The 17,929-nt window shown below is 58.7% G+C and overlaps 1 protein-coding gene across 1 annotated transcript in view; it reads right to left on the bottom strand.

The window, feature by feature from the left end:
* The window catches only part of LOC102452635 (alpha-2-macroglobulin-like protein 1), a 124,022-nt gene extending 114,309 nt beyond the window's left edge, over nt 1-9,713 (bottom strand). Inside the window, exons 1-8 of the mRNA XM_089773964.1 lie at nt 9,628-9,713; nt 8,891-9,080; nt 7,726-7,888; nt 7,182-7,234; nt 6,530-6,550; nt 5,596-5,749; nt 3,954-4,038; nt 3,634-3,733 (exon numbers count right to left, since the gene is read on the bottom strand). Coding sequence (XP_089630090.1) covers nt 3,634-3,733; nt 3,954-4,038; nt 5,596-5,749; nt 6,530-6,550; nt 7,182-7,234; nt 7,726-7,888; nt 8,891-9,080; nt 9,628-9,698 — 837 coding nt within the window. The 5' untranslated portion in view covers nt 9,699-9,713. The remainder of the gene's footprint in view (nt 1-3,633; nt 3,734-3,953; nt 4,039-5,595; nt 5,750-6,529; nt 6,551-7,181; nt 7,235-7,725; nt 7,889-8,890; nt 9,081-9,627) is intronic.
* Between the last annotated feature and the right edge of the window lie 8,216 nt (nt 9,714-17,929).

The raw sequence follows: 17,929 nt of genomic DNA on the forward strand, positions 1-17,929 counted from the left end.
TTCTTTTCTGTCTCTTCTTTTCTCTCTCATTTCTTCCTTTCAGGCTTCAGGGGCAATAAAAACAACATCAGAGGAGTGTCTCAGAAGGAGACAGGATGGAGAGTGAAAGATCAGCTGGCGAGACCTGCACAGCATGTGCCATGTTTGTCTTCCTCCCAGAAGACAGAAGTGATTTCATCTGAAGTGCAAGCTGGGCTCCATATTGAAAGAGAAAGTTAGAGGATGAGTGGCTCAAATATCAACCATGCTCTGGTGAGGCCACATCCGGAGTATTGTGTCCAGTTCTGGGCCCTCCAGATAGAAAAGAAGTGGACGCACTGGAGAGGGTCCAGCAGAGGGTGACCAAAATGATTAGGGGGCAGGAGCACATGACCTATAAGAGAGGCTGAAGGGTTTGGGATTGTTTTGTCTACAAAAGAAAAGAGTGAGGGGAGATTTGATAGCAGCCTAAAACTACCTGAAGGGGGGGGGGGGTCCAAGTAGGATGGAGAGAGGCTGTTCTCAGTGGTGATAGATGGCAGAACAAGGAGCAATGGTCTTAAGTTGAAGTGGGGGAGATCTAGGTTGGATATTAGGAAAAACTATTTCCCTAGGAGGGTGGTGAAGCACTGGGATAGGTTACCAAAGGAGGGTGGTGGAATCTCCATCCCTAGAGGATTTTAAGTCTCGGCTTGACAAAGCCCTGGCTGGGTGTGATTTAGTTGGGACTGGTCCTACCGTGGGCAGAGGGCTGGACTTGATGACCTTGTGAGGTCTCTTCCAGCTCTATGATTCTAGGAATTCATGAGGTTACTCGACTATTCAACTAATCGATATTTAACATCACTAGTCTCTGAAGAGGGATGGGCTGGGGGGATGTAAGGGGAAAGTGAAACGAAAGGGACATAGTCGGTAGGCGAAAAGATGGCACTGGCTTGTTGGCACTGGATGCATGGGGAGCTCAGGCAGACCCTCGACCAAAGGTTCACATTTGCTGCTTTGCAGCCTGGGAACCCAAAGAGTGGGATTGGGGTGGGCGCGTCTTCTGAGACTGTTGTCTGGGTCCGTTGTAGTCATATGACCCTTGCTGTGCTGGTTGTAATAATTGTCCTTGTTCCTGTTCTAAGGGGGATAGCGCTCCTGTCGATACAGTGGTGCACACATGCCCAGCGCTAGGGAGTCCTTGCTGCTATGTAGGACATCGACCATCTTGGCTGCGAAGAGCTTCTGTTTATCTGCCTTAGACTGCAACTCCCTAGGCGCTCCCGCTGCTTGAAGCCACGAAGCCCTGGGCCTCATGACCTCTGGAGCTGTCGGCCTCGCTGCCGTGTCAGCCACGTCAAGTGAGGCCTGTAAAGCGGTACGGACAATGGCGTGGCCCTCGTGGACGACCGATCTGAGTACGGGCCTCCTGGAGTCTGAGAAATGTTCCGTTCACTCAGCTAGTTTGTAACACTTCTCAAAGTCACCGAATAGTTTGTGATTCTAAGCTGCAATGTGGCAGAGGAATGTCGCTTCCTGCCAAACAATCTAGCTTCCTGAGCTCTCTGTCACTGAGAACGGATTTGAATTGTGTAGCCTTAGCGCAGGGGAGGGCAATAATTTTGACAGGGAGCCATGCCAAGGTTTTGGAAAGTGGTCGAGGGCCACCGCATTCTTCCGTGATATTAATGGAGGACGTGCAGGGTCTGGGATGGAGGTTGGGTGCAGAGGGGAGCTCGGGTAGGGGACTGGGGTGCAGGAGGGACACTGGAGTCTGGGTGGGCGTTTCAGTGAAGGAGGCGATTGTGACCGAGGGCAGGGGACTGGAGTGCAGGGGTTTGGGACGTGACTCAGGGTCGAAGGGGATTGTGATCTGGGCAGGAGATTGGGGTGGCAGATCTGGGAGGGGGTACGGGTGCAAGAAGGGGACAGAGGGTTTGGTTATGTTGAGTGGGGGGCAAAGGGTTGGGGCAGGAGGGGCTGGGGTGTCAGAGGCAGGCTGTGGCCAGGAGACTTATCAGCCAGCAGCCAAACCAGCGTGCCTGCCTGCAGAACTAAGGTTTTCAGAGCTTAAAATGTTTCCCAGCCAGCCTGCCTGCTGGCCTGGCCGTGTGCTTCAGCGAATGACTGAGCCAGAAGAGGGGGGCGTGGTTCTTCTTGACTGCCTGGTATTCAAACAAGCTCCCATTGGCTGTTTTTTAGCCAGAAACTGGTCAATGGGATTGTGCTGGGGGTGGGGGCAGCTCCGGAAGCTTCCCCCGTCCCCTCCAGTTTTAAAACAGAAATACGTCCCAGCAGCACGTTTCTGCAGGGCACGCGAGGCTGTGAGGAAAGCAGGGGAGCCTGCCTGGGGCTCCTTGCTGCTTCCACAGGCTGGATCCGGTGGCTTGGTGAGCCAGATCTGGCCCTCAGGCCATATTTTGCCCAGGCCTGCCCTAGAGCCATGATTAACGACATCCGTTACTGAGGAGTTGGTTTGCGGATGAGAAGAAAGGAAGACTAAGTCCTTAGGCAGCACAAAATACTCCTGCCAACTCCTTTGCATGTGGGTTGGGTGGAAGCGGGGGTTCACCGTTTCTCGTCTGATACCCCCACGATGGGCAGGGTGATCAATGGCCTCATCGATGGGCAACATGATCTGCCCCTGAGAGGCAGGACTGATATTTCTCAGGAGGCCAAGTTGTTCTTCCTCCAGCTCCTGGTGCTGAACCTCTTGGCTCGAGGCCACCCTTTGAAAAACTTCTTGGAAACTCTTTCAAGTCATCGGTGGGATACGTATCCTCTGGGATCACAGCTTCATCGGGGGATGAGGAAGAATTATCTGTAGGAGAATCCCCAGGAGCACGTGTCTCAGTTTGTTCATCCTGGATTTGGCCCTCCTCTTCTTCCGAATCCATCGTGGTCAGGAGGGTGAGAGGGTGAGGTTGGTGTGGGCCTCTTTGCTGGGGTAGACGGAACTGAAGAATGAAATCTACGAGAACTCCAGTGCTTCCATGGTGGCCAGTGGGGTGGATAGTGAGGCCAAGAATATGGCCACTCAGAGTACCACAACAGGTTGCGGGGTATGTTGCGATGAGAATAACAGCAGTGAGATGTGGCACGTGAGGAGTGTTGGGAGGAAAAGACACTTCTCCGAGCCTCCTCTCCGAGCAAGGTGCACACAGAGAACACCGGAGATTTAACAGAGCCCCGAGAAGTGCAGGGTGAAACCAGTACCGGGGAGAGTTCCCCAGATGCAGGGAGGGAAGAACGGCGTCTGTCATGTCTCCTCAGTGCCAAGGATTCCCACAGTGGAGCACCCACTGGGACATCACCCGCAGAAGAACTCGAGGCTTTGTGTCTCTGCTGGTGGGGCACATCTCTACATGGTGCTGCACAAGCAACAGTGATTCCACCCACGAAGGGAAAAATCAGCAGGGACACTGGCCACATCCCCCTACCCAAGGTGGGGAGCCCCAAGGGATCCAGGCCCTGATTCACCTGCACTTACACCAGCCTTACACCAGGGTCTCTCTATTGTCAACCCTGGGCCCCTCCCATTTTACCCCCAGGGCAGATGAGAGCAGGATCAGGCCCCAGGCTGCAAAGGGAGGATGAGGGATCCCAGAGGAATGTTCATGATTCTCACAGTAAGTCACAGAGCCCCACCCTGGCGCCTTCAGTCGCACTCACCTGGCCCGTGAGATGTACACACACGCTCCGGCGCCTCTTCGCTCTGAGCCGACACAGGGTGGCCTGGACTCTCCCCAGCACGGGCTTCCCGTCGGTGTCTCTGTGCAGCAGAGGGAAGAGAAAGGGGAAGTGGGAGAAGGTCCCTTGCTGGGGTGTCTGGTGGTTTAGGTGGCAGGGTGACCCCCCCCCGGACAGAGACAAAGGCAGGGAAGGGGGGCAGGGACATGTCACACCCTGATCAAGGAGCACGGGGGAGGGGAGTCAGGTCCAGGGAAACCAGCCCCCCTTTACTGGCCCGGCAGGGCTGGGTTCGCACTCACCGGCCACACACCCGCAGGTGGAGCGTCTTGTCCAGCACCGTCACCACGGGGGGCAGCTGGAGGGTCACTTCGAACTTGGGCGGCTCTGGAGGGCAGAGAGGGAGGGGGTGGAAAGGACCCACAGCCCCAGCTCGGGGGGTTCCTCACAAGATGTGAGCTCCATGCTGGGGTGGGGGGAGCTGTCAGAAATGGCACCCTGAGAGCCACTGCTAATGGCCCTGTTTTCCCCCAGCCCCCTCCCTCTGGCTGCTCCCACGGCCCCCAGCACCGGCCTGCTCAAACCAGCCCAACTGAGACAAAGCCCAGAGGTGATGGGAATTTTGGGTGTGACTGACACAGAGAGGCTGCCCATCTGCCTGCATGTAAACAATGGCCGATGCCTTCGTCACCTGACCCAGGAGGGGATGTGACCAGGTGCCACCTTTTGCCCAGGAAGCAGGACAAAGGGCAGAGATATTCCTGGGGGAGGGGCTGGGACCAGGCAGCTGGGGGTCTGAGAGGACTCGGGGCACAGAGAGGAGGGCCAGGTTCTGGGCTCCCCTTTCCCAAGAAGGCATTTACTGCATGTTCCCGGTTACTGTGCTGACAAGTCTGTTCTACACCACTGGGGGACAGTTGGGGTCAGTGACACTGGGGGGCTTGGAGCAGGGTGTCTGGGGAGCAAGGGGGGCTGGGGACTCAGGGGCAAGGTCTCTAGTGGGGATGTTACAGTGTGTAATTAAGTAACTACAGTTTCAGCGGGAGGCTCCCCAGGAGCCAGTGAGCGTGGGGAGCCCGTGTGACCGTAAACGTTAATGGGCCCAGGCTCCTTGGTTCCCCGTTTACACAGTTACACTTTTACATCCCCAATGTCCCCAGGAGCAGGGGCCACGTGGGGGTCTCATTGGCCGGGTGTCTGAGCGCTGAGGTGTGGGGGCTGCAGGCAGGTGGGGACTGGTTGGGACCCACAGGGATCAGGCTCAGCAGCAGCATCTGAGCCCTCGGGCAGGGCTTACGGCCAACTGGGGCAAGGCTGGGATGGGGCAGAGTCTGCGTGTCCCTTGCCCAGGGCCCCAGAGCAGCGGTTTTCTAGCAGCGCTCCACAGACTATATCCAAGGGGTCCATGAACTGGGAAGGGAACGTGCCCAGAAGAGTCGATCTGCTTCTCCGACCGTCCCAAGCTCAGGAACGCCCCCTGGCAGGCCCAACCCGGGGGGGTGTCAGTTCCACAGCAGCCCCCAGGCCAGCTCCTCTCTCAGGCCGCACCAAGCGCCAGGCCCAGCATGTGCCCCATGCTCTGCATTCTGCTGCGTGCATTTGCGCCAAACACTTACACCAAAGGCAACTGTGTCCACAGGCCCGAGACTTCCCCAGGGGTCCACAAATGAAATGAAGTTGAAACCAGCTGCAGAGTGGAACAGGGAGCCTGAATTCCCCTCCTCCAGGCCCCAGAGCAGAGTGGGGCAGGGACGGGAGGGGCAAGGAGCCTGAATTCCTCTCCCCAGAATCCCAACACCCCAGAGCAGAGGTGCAGGGTCTCATGGTGCTGGCTGGGCCAGTCCCAAGGCTCTGAGCTCCCAGGGACCCCCAGACACATCACCCCCAGGAGACTCAAGAATCCTCCCCCCCACCCTCGGTCGCTGCCCCGGCCCCGCTGCGCACCGTACTCCTCCACGCTGAACCAACGCCTGGTCCCCTGCACCTCGATGGCGTACGGCCCCAGGGCCAGCTTGGCAGCCAGCGGGAGGGACAGATCCACGATGCCCTGCTGCGGAGTCACATCTCGCCACTGGGCGATGCGGTTCCCGTGGGGATCCTGGCACACGGACACGCCCTGCTCAGCCGCTGCCCGCACACGGCTCCACACGGCAGCCCCCGAGTGCCTGGCGCTGCTGGCGGGGCTGGATCGACGGTCGGGGCCTCAGATCTTCTCCTTAGCCTGGAGCAGGCACCCCCGGGTAGCCCTGGGCAAGTTCCCACCCCCCACGGTACCTCCCGCCAACACCCTGCAACCCTGACCCAAGGGCACCGGCTCAGGAACAGGCTCCCGTGGGCTTCCCATCTCCAGCCTGGACAAAGCCCAGGGAACAGCCCTAGGGACCGTCTCCATCTCAGCTCTAGGCCTCTGTGGTAACGTTCCCTGTCCCCCTCCCCCAAGCAGCCTCCCCAAACCTCCACCCCCCTGCTCTGCAGCTCCCAGAAACTCCCCCCCCCCCACCCAAAAGAGCCCCCACTTAGTTCTCCACTGGCCTGACCCAGCGTGTGGGGGCTGCGAACATTCGGGATGAGTGATTCAGGCAGGGATCCCAGCCAGGGCCCCACCCCCCAGCCCCTGGACAGCCCTAGATGATGCAAACACGGGTGGGGAGGACGTAACCCAACGACACAAATGTCCCTCCCCACCCCCATGTGGCCTGGCTCAGAAACACCCTCTGCTCTGGGACCCTGTGCACCCCACGGGCAGGGGGTCTAGGCTGGTTGCTGGACCATGTGGTCAGAGCCCAGACCCCTCTGGGATCCCCACGACTGAACACCCCTCCCCCCACTGCCCTCGGCTGAGCCAGACAGGAGGAGAAGGCTGGGGGGACAGACTGACCTGCAGGGTCACCAGGGGCAGCTGCAAAGCAAACAGACAGGAGATGCCGGTTAGAGCAGGGGTCTCCAACCTTTTCACACCCAAGATCACCTTTAAATGTCAGAACGAGCCAAGATCTACCGCCCCGTCCTTCCCGCAAGACCCCACCCCTTCCTTGAAGCACCTTGATGGTGCAGAAGTGCTGTGGCGGAAGACTGAGGGTATGTCTACACTACCCCGCTAGTTCGAACTAGCAGGGTAATGTATGCATACCGAACGTGCAAATGAAGCCCGGGATTTGAATTTCCCGGGCTTCATTTGCATAAGCCGGCCGGCGCCATTTTTAAATGCCGGCTTGTTCGAACCCCGTGCCGCGCGGCTACACGGGGCACGGGCTAGCAAGCCATTCCGAACTATCTGTACGCCCCCCCAGCCCCGCCCCACCCCCACTCTCACCCCGCCCCTGCTCTCACCAGCCTGCTATATCATGTTTCCCTGCCCTCCTCGCCCCCCGCATCCATCTTGGCCCACCCCACCCCCACTCTCACCCCGCCCCCACAGGCCAGCCCCACCCCCACTCTCAGCCCACCCCCACAGGCCAGCCCCACCCCCGCTCTCACCCCACCCCCACAGGCCAGCCCCACCCCCACTCTCACCCCACCCCCGCTCTCACCGGCCTGGCGCTGGGAACAAAGTCTTTGTCCAAAGTGACGATTCGAAACTTCACTGCAAAGGGGCAGAGGCAGAGGGGAGTCAGCCCCGGCCTGGTTCTCTGGGTGATTCCCGGGGGACGGTGCCAGCCGGACGCCCAGGCACTGACGGCCTCTGTGACCCCTCGCAACGGGCACAGCCCGGGCAGGGCGGCGCGAGCTTCCCCACGCTGCCTCTGCCCACGGGCCGTGGCCCTGCCCTGGGCGGCTGCAGGGAGCTGAGCCTCCAGGGCCCGGCCAGACCCCGGCCTCCCTGCTCAGGCTGCCAGAGGAGGCCGATCGGGGCCCCTGCAGCCAGCACCAAGGATGGGCTGAGACCCCCCTTGGTTCCATGCAGGCCCCCAAACGGGCTCAGGCTTTGGACCTCTCACCCCTGGGCCGGGTGCAGACAGGGGCCTACAAGTGAGAGTCCCGTATCCCCTGAGCCCCCCTCCCCTCCCCACACCCAGGGGTCCCTCCCAAGGGCCTGGGGCCCCACCAAACCCCTCCTGCAGCCCCTCCCCTCACCTGTCTGTCCCGGCTTGTAGACGGCCTTGTCCGTCTGCACAAAGGTCCCCGGCTCCAGCACCCGCAGCAGCACTGTCGTCCGCTCCGAGAACTGCAGGGTGTCCCCCCGCACCGAGAGGTGCAGCTCTGCGGCTTCCTGCTGCCCCCGAGACGGGGCTGGAACCTGCACAGGGGAACCCCAGCAAGACCACAGTGACCAGTGACGGGCCGGTCGGGGTGCAGACCCACTACTGCGCGGGGTGGGGGGTGTCACTGACACGTATGGAGAGTGAGAGGTCCCTGCACCCCCATCCACAGCCAGATGTGACTCTGCCAGCGCGTAGAACACCCAAAATTCCCATCCCCCATCCAGTCATTGGTGCGGTGCCCAGGGAAACTGAGGCACACGCCCGGGGTTACTATAACAACTCAAGATTCACATGCAGCCTCACAAGGGGAATGAAACTTTGTCACAGGGGGGCATTGGCAGCGTGTGTTGAATATGGGACGCCTGGTGAAACTACTCGTATTCAGGGGAGTTCAACAGCAATCAGCTGACTGGGCCCCAGTTAACACACACACAGCGGAGCTGGATTCTCAGCTTTGTATCTCGAGAGGTCCCACGGGGAGAGGACACAGCAGGGGGAGCGACAGGCTGAGCTTTGCACTCCCACTGCCATCATCAGCCACTGGACCCCACCATCCCTGGGGGGCAGCAGCCAGCAAACAGGGATCTGGCCAGCAGCAGGACCAGCCGGTGCTGGTGGGAGCAGGGAAGAGAGACAGGAAACACGGGACAATTTGCCTGCTTGTAAGAAAAAGTCAGGCACCTCCAGGAGGGCTGAAATACGGGCCAGTCCCTTTAAAAACAGGACGTCTGGTCACCCGAGGCAGGGCTGTTCGCGAGTCCCTGCTCCAGCCCTCACCAAACTGTGGGACCCTCCCGCCCAGCCAGGGGCCTCCCAGCAGGCGGGCGCTCGGTGGAGCTGAAAGCCAAGTTCCATCTGCGCCCCCATCCCTGCCCCCTCCGGCTTGTCGCTGCTGAAGGACGCTCTGTGGCTACAGCTGCCCATGGCCAGGGCCGGGATCAGTCTGTGCCTGAGGCCTGAGGCCGGGCTGGGGCTGCAGGCCCAGGGCTGACGGGCTCGGTGCCCATGGCCAGGGCCGGGCTGGGTGGGGGGCTCACCTGGAAGCTCAGGTTCTCGCGCAGACGGGGCTCCTGGACCTCTCTCTCCAGCAGGGTGACATTGCTGAGCCCCTCCCCCCTCTCCAGCCGGACGCTCACCCGGACGGTCTCGTTGAGGTCGCTGAGATGAACTGACACCGTCCCCGTGTGCGGGTGGTAGAGCTGGGCTGGGCTCACCACCACATAGTGCCTGGGGAGGGGGCAGCACCGTGGGTGAGGGGAGGAGCCGGGGAGAGGAGAGCACAGAAAAGGTCCCTTCTGTAGGGGGCAGAGCTGGGTCCGTGGTCCTTGAAGCTGATTGATCTCTCTAGCTGCAGGGCAAGGCCCTTCCACTCCTGTTCCCCCCCCCACACACACATCCTGCCCCCCATGGACCTGGAGGCCCCCCAGGGCACAGAGAGGAGCTGAGTCCCCGTCCATCCCTGGCCTCTCAGCTGCCCCTGTGCTGGGGCTGAACAGACCCATTACTGGATCTGTGGCTGAGGGAGCCGGTGGCCCCAGGGGATTACCAGCCCATGGTACAGAGGGGCTGAGGCACAGAGAGGGGGTGTCTGCCTCTGGGGGTAGGACAAGGGGGGGTCAGGAGGGTCCCAGCATCGGGGACTGAGCTCCCGGGGAGAATGGATCTGTCCCCTTACTTTCCCGTCAAGCAGCCTCCTCACCAGTGTCCTGGGCTGATTCCAACCCCCCACACTGCCCACCACGCAGACAGACAGACAGACACGGACAGGGCTTACGGCTCTGCAGACGTCCCAGCTGTGAGGTGCAGGAGGAGCAGCAGGCCGGCCGGGGTTACCGGGGCCCCCATTCCTGGGTGCAGGCAGACGTGCTGGGACAAGGGACACACACACGTCACGCCCCTCTGAGTCCTTCTTCCTCCCTCCCACGCTCTGAGCCGGGGACCAGCCTGCTGGGCCCTGATATAGACTCTGGGGCCGGAGCTTCGCCTGTGGGCCGGGCACAGAAGGGTCGGGTCAGGTCTCTGGCGGGGGCTGGCACACGCACCTAGGACAATATTTACCCACCAACCCAGCTGCTGGATCCGAGTCTGACGGTTCCGGCTGGCAAAGGCCCAGGCGGCCAGGGGGCCCCTCGCATTGGTTACAGGCCTGGGGGCGGGACCCCTGGGGTCAGTGGCCGGGCAGTAGCCGGGATGCTGGGACAGACCAGGCAGGAGTGGGGGGAGGAGCTTGCTGAGAAATGAGTTTGTTAAAATGGGCCCTAGCAGTGACCCACGACAGCCATGCCAATGGGGAGAACGGGGGGGGGGGGGGCTGAACACGTCCCATGAAAACGTCTGTGAGGGGGCTGCACACCCCGCTCTGGGCAGAAGGGGTCCATCCACTGTGGCCTGAGGAAATCCTGCCCTCCCAGCCACACTGGGCAAGCTCCAAGTGCTGGGCTAGCACAAAAGGGAGCAAGACAGCTCAGTCTGGGTGGGTGCTGGAGAAGAGGGACCTGTGAAGCCATGTTTATTGCACCATTGCCCGTGGGACCAGAACTAGGTCTGCTAGGGGTACGTCTGCACTACAGGGCAAGGTTGAATTCAGATATGCAATTTCAGCTACGTTAATTGCATAGCTGACGTCGAAGTGCCTTGACTCGGCTTTTGGCTCTGTCTACACTGCAGGAAGTATTGTTGTTTTAATTGCTTAGTACTAAATATACATGTGGCGCCCCTCTCCACCTGGTTACTTTCTTTAAGGCCAATCTGCTTACAGGTTTTGATGGAGAGGTCTGGGTTTTTCTGGATTCCGCCACCCACTCAACTTTATTTTTTCCAATGGATTTATTTGGCGGTGCCTCCACCCCCCTCACTCCTTCCTGGCAGGGTCACCAGGGCAGCTTGGGAGAAAAATTCTAACCCAGGGTAATCCCCATGTATTTGCCAGATAGTTGGAGACTCCCAGAAACACATAGGCTGTGCCTACACTGGGCCACTTATTCCAGAAAATCAGCTGCTTTTCTGGAATAAGCTGCGAGCTGCCTACACCGGCCCCTTGAATTTCCGGAAAAGCACTGACGATATAATGTAAGAAATAAGCTGCTTTTCCGGAAAAACTATGCTGCTCCCGCTCGGGCAAAAGTCCTTTTTCCGGAAAACTGTTCTGGAAAAGGGCCAGTGTAGAGAGCACAGTAGTCTTTTCTGCAAAAAAGCCCCGATCGGGAAAATGTTGATCAGGGCTTTTTTCCGGAAAAGCGCGTCTACATTGGCCACAGACGCTTTTCCGGAAAAAGGGCTTTTCCGGAAAAGCATCCTGCCAATGTAGATGCTCTTTTTCCGGAAATACTTATAATGGAAAACTGTTCCGTTTTAAGCATTTCCGGAAAATCATGCCAGTGTAGACGTAGCCATGCACTATAATAAACACAGTTATATTAAACAGGAGACAAATATAACAGAACAGGGTAAAACACTATTTTTAAGTTCACCGGTGCCCAACAACTGTAAGGTTAGTGTCCCGTTGGTACGTGCACTTTGTTGGGGCCCTTGATGACTTTTGACCACAAAATTCTTCTCTGCAGTGGTTTAGCAGTAGGGCTGACTGGGTCCAGTACAGCCCAAAGGACTCATAAGCGGGAGAAGGTGGTAAATCCCGCACAGGTTTAATATGCAGCAGGTAATAAAATCCCCAAGCAAATTCCCTGACTTACTAACTAAGGGTATGTCTACACTACAAAGTTAGTTCGAACTAACGGACGTTAGTTCGAACTAACTTTCATAGGCGCTACACTAGCGCTCCGTTAGTTCAAATTTAATTCGAACTAACTTTCATAGGCGCTACACTAGCGCTCCGTTAGTTCGAATTTAATTCGAACTAACGGAGCACTTAGTTCGAACTAGGTAATCCTCATTCCATGAGGATTAAGCCTAGTTCGAACTTACTAGTTTGAATTAAGGGCTGTGTAGACCCTTAATTCGAACTAGTGGGAGGCTAGCCCTCCCCAGCTTTCCCTGGTGGCCACTCTGGCCAACACCAGGGAAACTCATCTGCCCCCCTCCCGGCCCCGGGTTCCTTAAAGGGGCACAGGCTGGCTACGGTGCCCGGGCCAGGTGCAAGCCTGCCAGCACCCAGCCAGCAGACCCTGCACCTGGCACGGATCGAGCCACCCACCCGATGCCCCCCAGCCCTCCCCCTCTTCCCGGGACCAGGCTGGCGGCTCCTGGGAGCTTGCCCGGGACTGCAAGAGGCGGGCACCCTCCTGGGCTAGTGCGGACATCGTGGACCTTGTCCACGACCTCCGCACTAGGCACAGGAAAGTGGCCGTCTAGGGCAGGAGAGCTGCCAGCCTGGCCACCTAGGAGCAGGTGTGCATGAAAATCAAGGGAGACCAGTGAGACCTCCGACCCTGAGCTTACTGCCGACAGCGGCCAACCCTAGGGACCCTGGAGGGGATGGACCGAAGACAGTGACCAAGCCATTTGTCTCGTGCCATCCCTCTCCAGCCTTCCACAAATCTTGGGCAGGGACACCACTCCTACCCCCTGGCTAATACCACTCCATGGACCCAACCTCCATGACTTGATCTCACTTCCCTTTAAACTCTGTTCTAGTTCTAGCCTTCACAGCCTCCTGCAGCAAGGAGTTCCACAGGTTGACTCTTTGCTTTGTGAAGAACAACTTTTCTGTTACTAGTTTGAAGCCTGCTACCCATTCCTTTCCTTTGGTGTCCTCTAGTCCTTCTTTATGGGAACTAATGAAGAACTTTTCTAGATGCACCCTCTCCACCCAGCTCCTGCTTTTAGAGACCTCTATCCTGTACCCCCTCCGTCTCCTCTTTTCTAAGCTGAGAAGTCCCAGTCTCTTTAGCCTCTCTTCATATGGGACCTGTTCCCAACCCCTGATCACTGTAGTTGCCCTCCCCTCTCCCAGCCTCTCTCTTCCCCTCTCCCACCTCCTTTTCCCAGTCTCCCCCAATTTTGTTCAATAAAGACAGATTCTATTTTTGAACACAATTGTCCTTTATTTTGTACATCAGGAATGGGGGCTAGGGAAGGGTAAGTGGAAGGAGGTGAGGGAGGAATGGGGTACGCGCCCCCGATGGGGAGGACTGGGCTGGCTCTGCGGGCTTCTGGGGGTGGAAGCTCTCCTGCAGCCCCCCAATTGCCTCCTCTCCGCAGATGGCAGCCTGCGGCAAGTGCAGCCGGGCTGATGGCCGAGTGGTGTGATGTGCCCAGTGTGGGCAGTCCGGGAACTCCAAGCCAGGACTGCTTTGCTAGCAGGGCACCCCTGAGAACTGTCTGTCCGGGGTGGGGGTCGGGACCCTTTAAGCACAGCCCTCGGCTAGCCTGAGACAGCATCTCCACGCTCTAAGTCCTCCTCCGATGCCCTGCCGGCACTGCTTCCGGCCATCCTTAAGCCTGGCTCAGGGTCCACTTAATGTGGACATGCTAGTTCGAATTAGCAAAACGCTAATTCTAACTAGTTTTTTAGTCTGGATCCGTTAGTTCCAATTAGCTTAGTTCAAATTAACTAATTCGAACTAAGTTAGTTCGAACTAACGTTGTAGTGTAGACGTACCCTGCCTTACTAACTAAAAGATGCTGCACTCACACACTCCATGGATGAGGCTCAGGTTCAGAGATGACTCGGTCACTGCAGAGGGGCTGGTCTCTTCTGGCAGGGATCCTCCTCAGGCAGGAATCAGGCTGCTTCAATCCCGGAATTTCCCCTCACCACAAAGGGGTGCCAGGCTCAAGGTGCAGGCCACACAGCTGCACCAAAATTCAAACTATAATCTCCTAGCCCAGCATTCAGACACACGCAGCAGGCAGCAGCCCCGAACCAGCAGACGGGAAAGAGCTGACCATGGTGGCTGGTCTCACCCAGGGAGCGGGAGAGCCAGCTCTGCCTCGCTGGGGAAGCCTCCCAGCAAACTCCACAAACTGGGAATCAACAGTGGAGACATAACACCCAGCTGAGGGATCCTGCCTTCCGGTCCCTAGAGGCTAGTTCTCAGGGGGAACCCTGCATGCAGGCCTGGGGTTCACTAGCTCCCACACAGCCAGCTTCCCCTTCCCAGGCTGGCTCCAGACTCTCCCACCAATGGCTCCTCCTTCCCCTCCTGAACTCCCTGGGAGGGGCATCTCACTCCCTATGGGTTGCCGGGCAGACTCTGTCCCTGGTAGGGAGGGGGAGCCAAGGCAAACTCCGTGCGCCTGTCCCTGAGCTGCCAGCAGACAGAGCCCCAGGAATCTAGGTCATCTCCTTGGGGTTACAGACACATATAGGCTGTGTCTACATTGGCACCCTTTTCTGGAAAAGGGATGCTAATGAGACACTTCCGAATTGCAAATGCTGCAGGGATTTAAATTTTCCCTTGGCATTTGCATGAACATGGCTGCCGCTTTTTTCCTGCTCGGGGCTTTGCCAGAAAAAAGCGCCAGTCTAGACGGGATCTTTCGGGAAATAAAGCTGGATGGGGAGCAGCCTCTGGGGTGCCAGGGCCAGGACACCAGCCTAGCAGAGGATGGGTGGGAGGTGGCAGTGACATCACAAAGGGCCTATTGTATGACCACAGCCTATTGGGGGACAGTGATGACCTCACAAAGAGTCTCTGGCAACAAGCACTCAGGACAGAGGTGCACGGCCGGGGCAAACGCCGAGTTTCCTGCGGCTTGGCAGCAGCATGGCCCCTTCTCAGGGTCTCTGCAGGGGCCGGATGGAGAAGTGGGACCGAGGGGCGGGGGCAGGAGCCTCGTCGACATTTTCTCCTTCCCTGCAGCTGGTCCTGTCGTCCCAGGTGACAAGGTAGGAGCCTCGGAAAGGTTTGGAGCCTGCTCAGTCTGGTTCCCCTTTGCCCCATTCCCTCTCTCTGTCTCGCCTTCTCCTGCGTCTTTTCCCCTTTCCCTGCCCCACCAAGCAGGAGGAAGTGTTGGGGAGTTGGGACAGTGGGAAGCCTCACACAGAACTCAGACTGGCAGAGTTCTCGGAGCAGGCGACCTGGCCCTCCATTTGGACGTGTGCTGAGACCCACCCCCCACCTCCTAGCTCCCAGAGTCTTGCTCCCGAATGGCCAAGCGGGTGGTTACTGACGGAGGACACTTGCAGCCTTTCGTTCTCTTTCAAACCGATTTCGGGGAGTCATTATTAACAGTTCCCAGCCATGCGGGAAGTGCCTAACACCTGGGGTTCCACAGGGGTCTGCTTATTAAGTTTGCAGATGACCCCAAGCTGGGAAGGGTGGCAAGTGCTTTGGAGGACAGGGTCATACTTCAAACTGCTTTGGACAAACTGGAGACATGGGCTGAAGTAAACAGGATGAAGTTTAATGAGGAGAAATGCAAAGCGCTCCACTTAGAAAGGAACCACCCATTTCACACATGCTGAATGGCTAGGAAGGAGTCCTGCAGGAAGGGATCTAGGGCGTCAGAGTGGACCACAAGCGAAACAGGAGTCAACAGTGTGACACTGTTGCAAGAAAAGCAAACATGATTCTGGGAGGCGTTAACAGGCATGTCGTGAGCAAGATTCGAGAAGTCATTCTTCTGCTCTACTGTGCACTGATTAATCCTCAGTTGGAGTCTCGCTGCTGATTAGGCCTCTGTTGGAGTTTTGTGTGCAGTTCTGGGCACTGCATTTCAAGAGAGCGTGTTCTACTTCCAGGGGAAAAAAAGGAAACTGTGAACCGTAATTTGAATACCTTTCTTCCGGGGCGGGGTTTTGTTTTTGTTTTGTTTTTTGAAGAGGCATTTCTGGGGCCAAATGTCACAAAAAGCCCTCTTTCGGAAGCTCCCTTCTTCCTGATGGGAGGAGGAAGACTGGGCTTCCAAAAGAGTAGGTTTCCACTTCCAGCCAAGCAAACGTGTTCCCTGGATGTAGCGGGGGCGGGGATGGGCAGGTGTGTGTGTGGGGGGGGGCGTGTTTCTGGGATACAGCAGTATATACCAGGCCTGAGAGGGGACACGAGAGCAGTTTTCAAGTGCCTAAAATGGGGTTATAGGGAGGGGAGATAAATTGCTCTCCTTGGCCTCCGAGGAGAGGACAAGAAGCAATGGGCTTAACTGCAGCAAGGGAGGTTTAGGCTGGACATGAGGAAAAACTTCCTGTGAGGGGGGTTACACTCGGGAGATATTTCAGAGCAGACACCTGTCAGGGATGCTCTAACGGTGCTTGGTCCTGCCGGAAGGGTAGGGGGCTGGACCCAATGATCCGTGATGGCTGGTGCCCATTAGTGGTGGCTGGGCTGTGGCCGGTTGGAAGGCCTCTCTGTGTCCTAAGGGGGTGCTTGGGGGCAGGACATCAGCCTGACTGGGGTTGGGGGGGCAATGACACCACAAAGGCCTATGGAGGGGAGGGGCTAGGGAAGGGCTGAGCTCATGGAGATCCCCTGACAGCTGCACGGCAGGGCAGCCTCAGAGACACCCCCCAGCCCTTTCTGGCTGTGTGGGAGCCCCCCAAAGAGGCGGGGCTGGAATCGCTCTGAGACCGACCCTGCTGGGGGTGACCTGGGCCAGCCCTTGGGACGTCCCCGGAGACCTCTCGCCCGCCCCCCTCTCCCAATTTCGCTGCTGATTGGCTGAGCCGGGGGCCACGGACAGGGAGGAGGTTTCCCGGGTGTGACCCCCCCACCCTTCCTTTGCAGGCTCTGCACGGCCGGGGTCCAGGCCTCCAGCTGGCCCTGCAGGGGGACCGGCAGGCACAGCCCCACACAGGTGCCAGGAGAGCTGGTAGGTGAGCATGAGCAGGGGTGTGGGGGCAGTCTTCCCTTAGCACTGGGGTGGGGGGCATGGGGACCCTGGGGCAGGGCCGGCAGGACAGGGCTGTGTTGGGCCTTTTCTCCATCCGGGACAGGTGAAGGGGATGGAAGTTGAAGTCAGGGCCTGGCTGGCTTTGGGATAGGGACCCTCAAATCCCATACACCTGGCGGGGGGGTGGGGGGGGGGCTTGTTGGCACAGCCTGGGCACTGGTCTATTGACCCGGCTCTACCTCTCTCCCCCGCAGCACGTCAGCTCCTGCATCACGCCCGCGGTGTCCTAGGGGAGAGCCAAGGCCCAGGGAACAACAGAGCCGGTTGTAACCCCCCCCCCCCCCGCATTTCTGCATGGGAGGAGAGTGACCTCTGAGCCGGCCCCGGACCCTGGGGTGGGCAGGAGGCTCCCGCAGGGCCGGCAGTGGTAGGGCTGCGGGCTGGCAGCAACCCCTGGGGAGGGCCAAATCCGAGCTGGGCCTGAGCAAGGTGGCCAGTGTCCGGTTTGGAACCGGACAGGCCAGAATCTGAGGTTTCTGTGTGGGAAGGAAATGGAGACAATAGAAATGAGACAATGGGAATGGGCGGGATTTCCCTGGGGAGACGCAATGTCGATTGTGATGTCATGTCAAGTGTGTCCAGTAGTTTTGTTGAGACCATCTGGCAACCCCAGGCCTGAGCCAGACTTAGGCCCAGTTAAGAGGAGACCCTGGGACGTTAGGGGCCCATGTTCCAGCCAGACTCCTGCCCCGACCTGGGTCCCTCCTTGTCCCCCTGGAGCATCTGGGGGTGCAAATCCCCCTGGAGGGCCTTGCCCACCGCTCTTTGCCCCAGGAGCTGGGGGTCTCGTTAGCTCCTCTCCCCAGTGGCTTCAGCGGAGGGATGTGGGGAGGGAGGCGCCTGGCCCAGGGGGGTTGGGAGCTGGCAGCAGGACTGTCAAAAACCAGACTCTCCAGTAGAAAACTGGACACCTGCCATCCCTAGCTGGCAGCAGGACACTGATGGGCCCCGTCTCCTCCCTTCCATCCCAGCTCAGCACAGCCCCCACTAGGGAGCTTGGAGCCCAGCTGGGACTGTCCCTCAGGGGAGCACTAGAGAGGTGCTACGCCCATCCCAGGGCCAGCTCCCCCTACCCCCTGGTTCCCAGGAACCGCGTCTGACAGGCCCTTGCTCTCTTGGGACAGGAGGAGCCCGGCCACGGGGACACGCCAGCTCCCCTGGTCTGACCCTGGCCCCAGGTGCCTGCAGCTCGGCAGGGGCTGCCCCAGGGCAGGTGACGACAGCTGGGGAGGGAGCCGCCTGCGATATCAGCACCTCGCTTTCCCTGCTCACGCTGGGAGTGGAGC

Source organism: Pelodiscus sinensis, chromosome 29 (assembly GCF_052426305.1).
Source record: "Pelodiscus sinensis isolate ZL-2025 chromosome 29, ASM5242630v1, whole genome shotgun sequence".
NCBI lineage: Eukaryota > Metazoa > Chordata > Testudines > Trionychidae > Pelodiscus > Pelodiscus sinensis.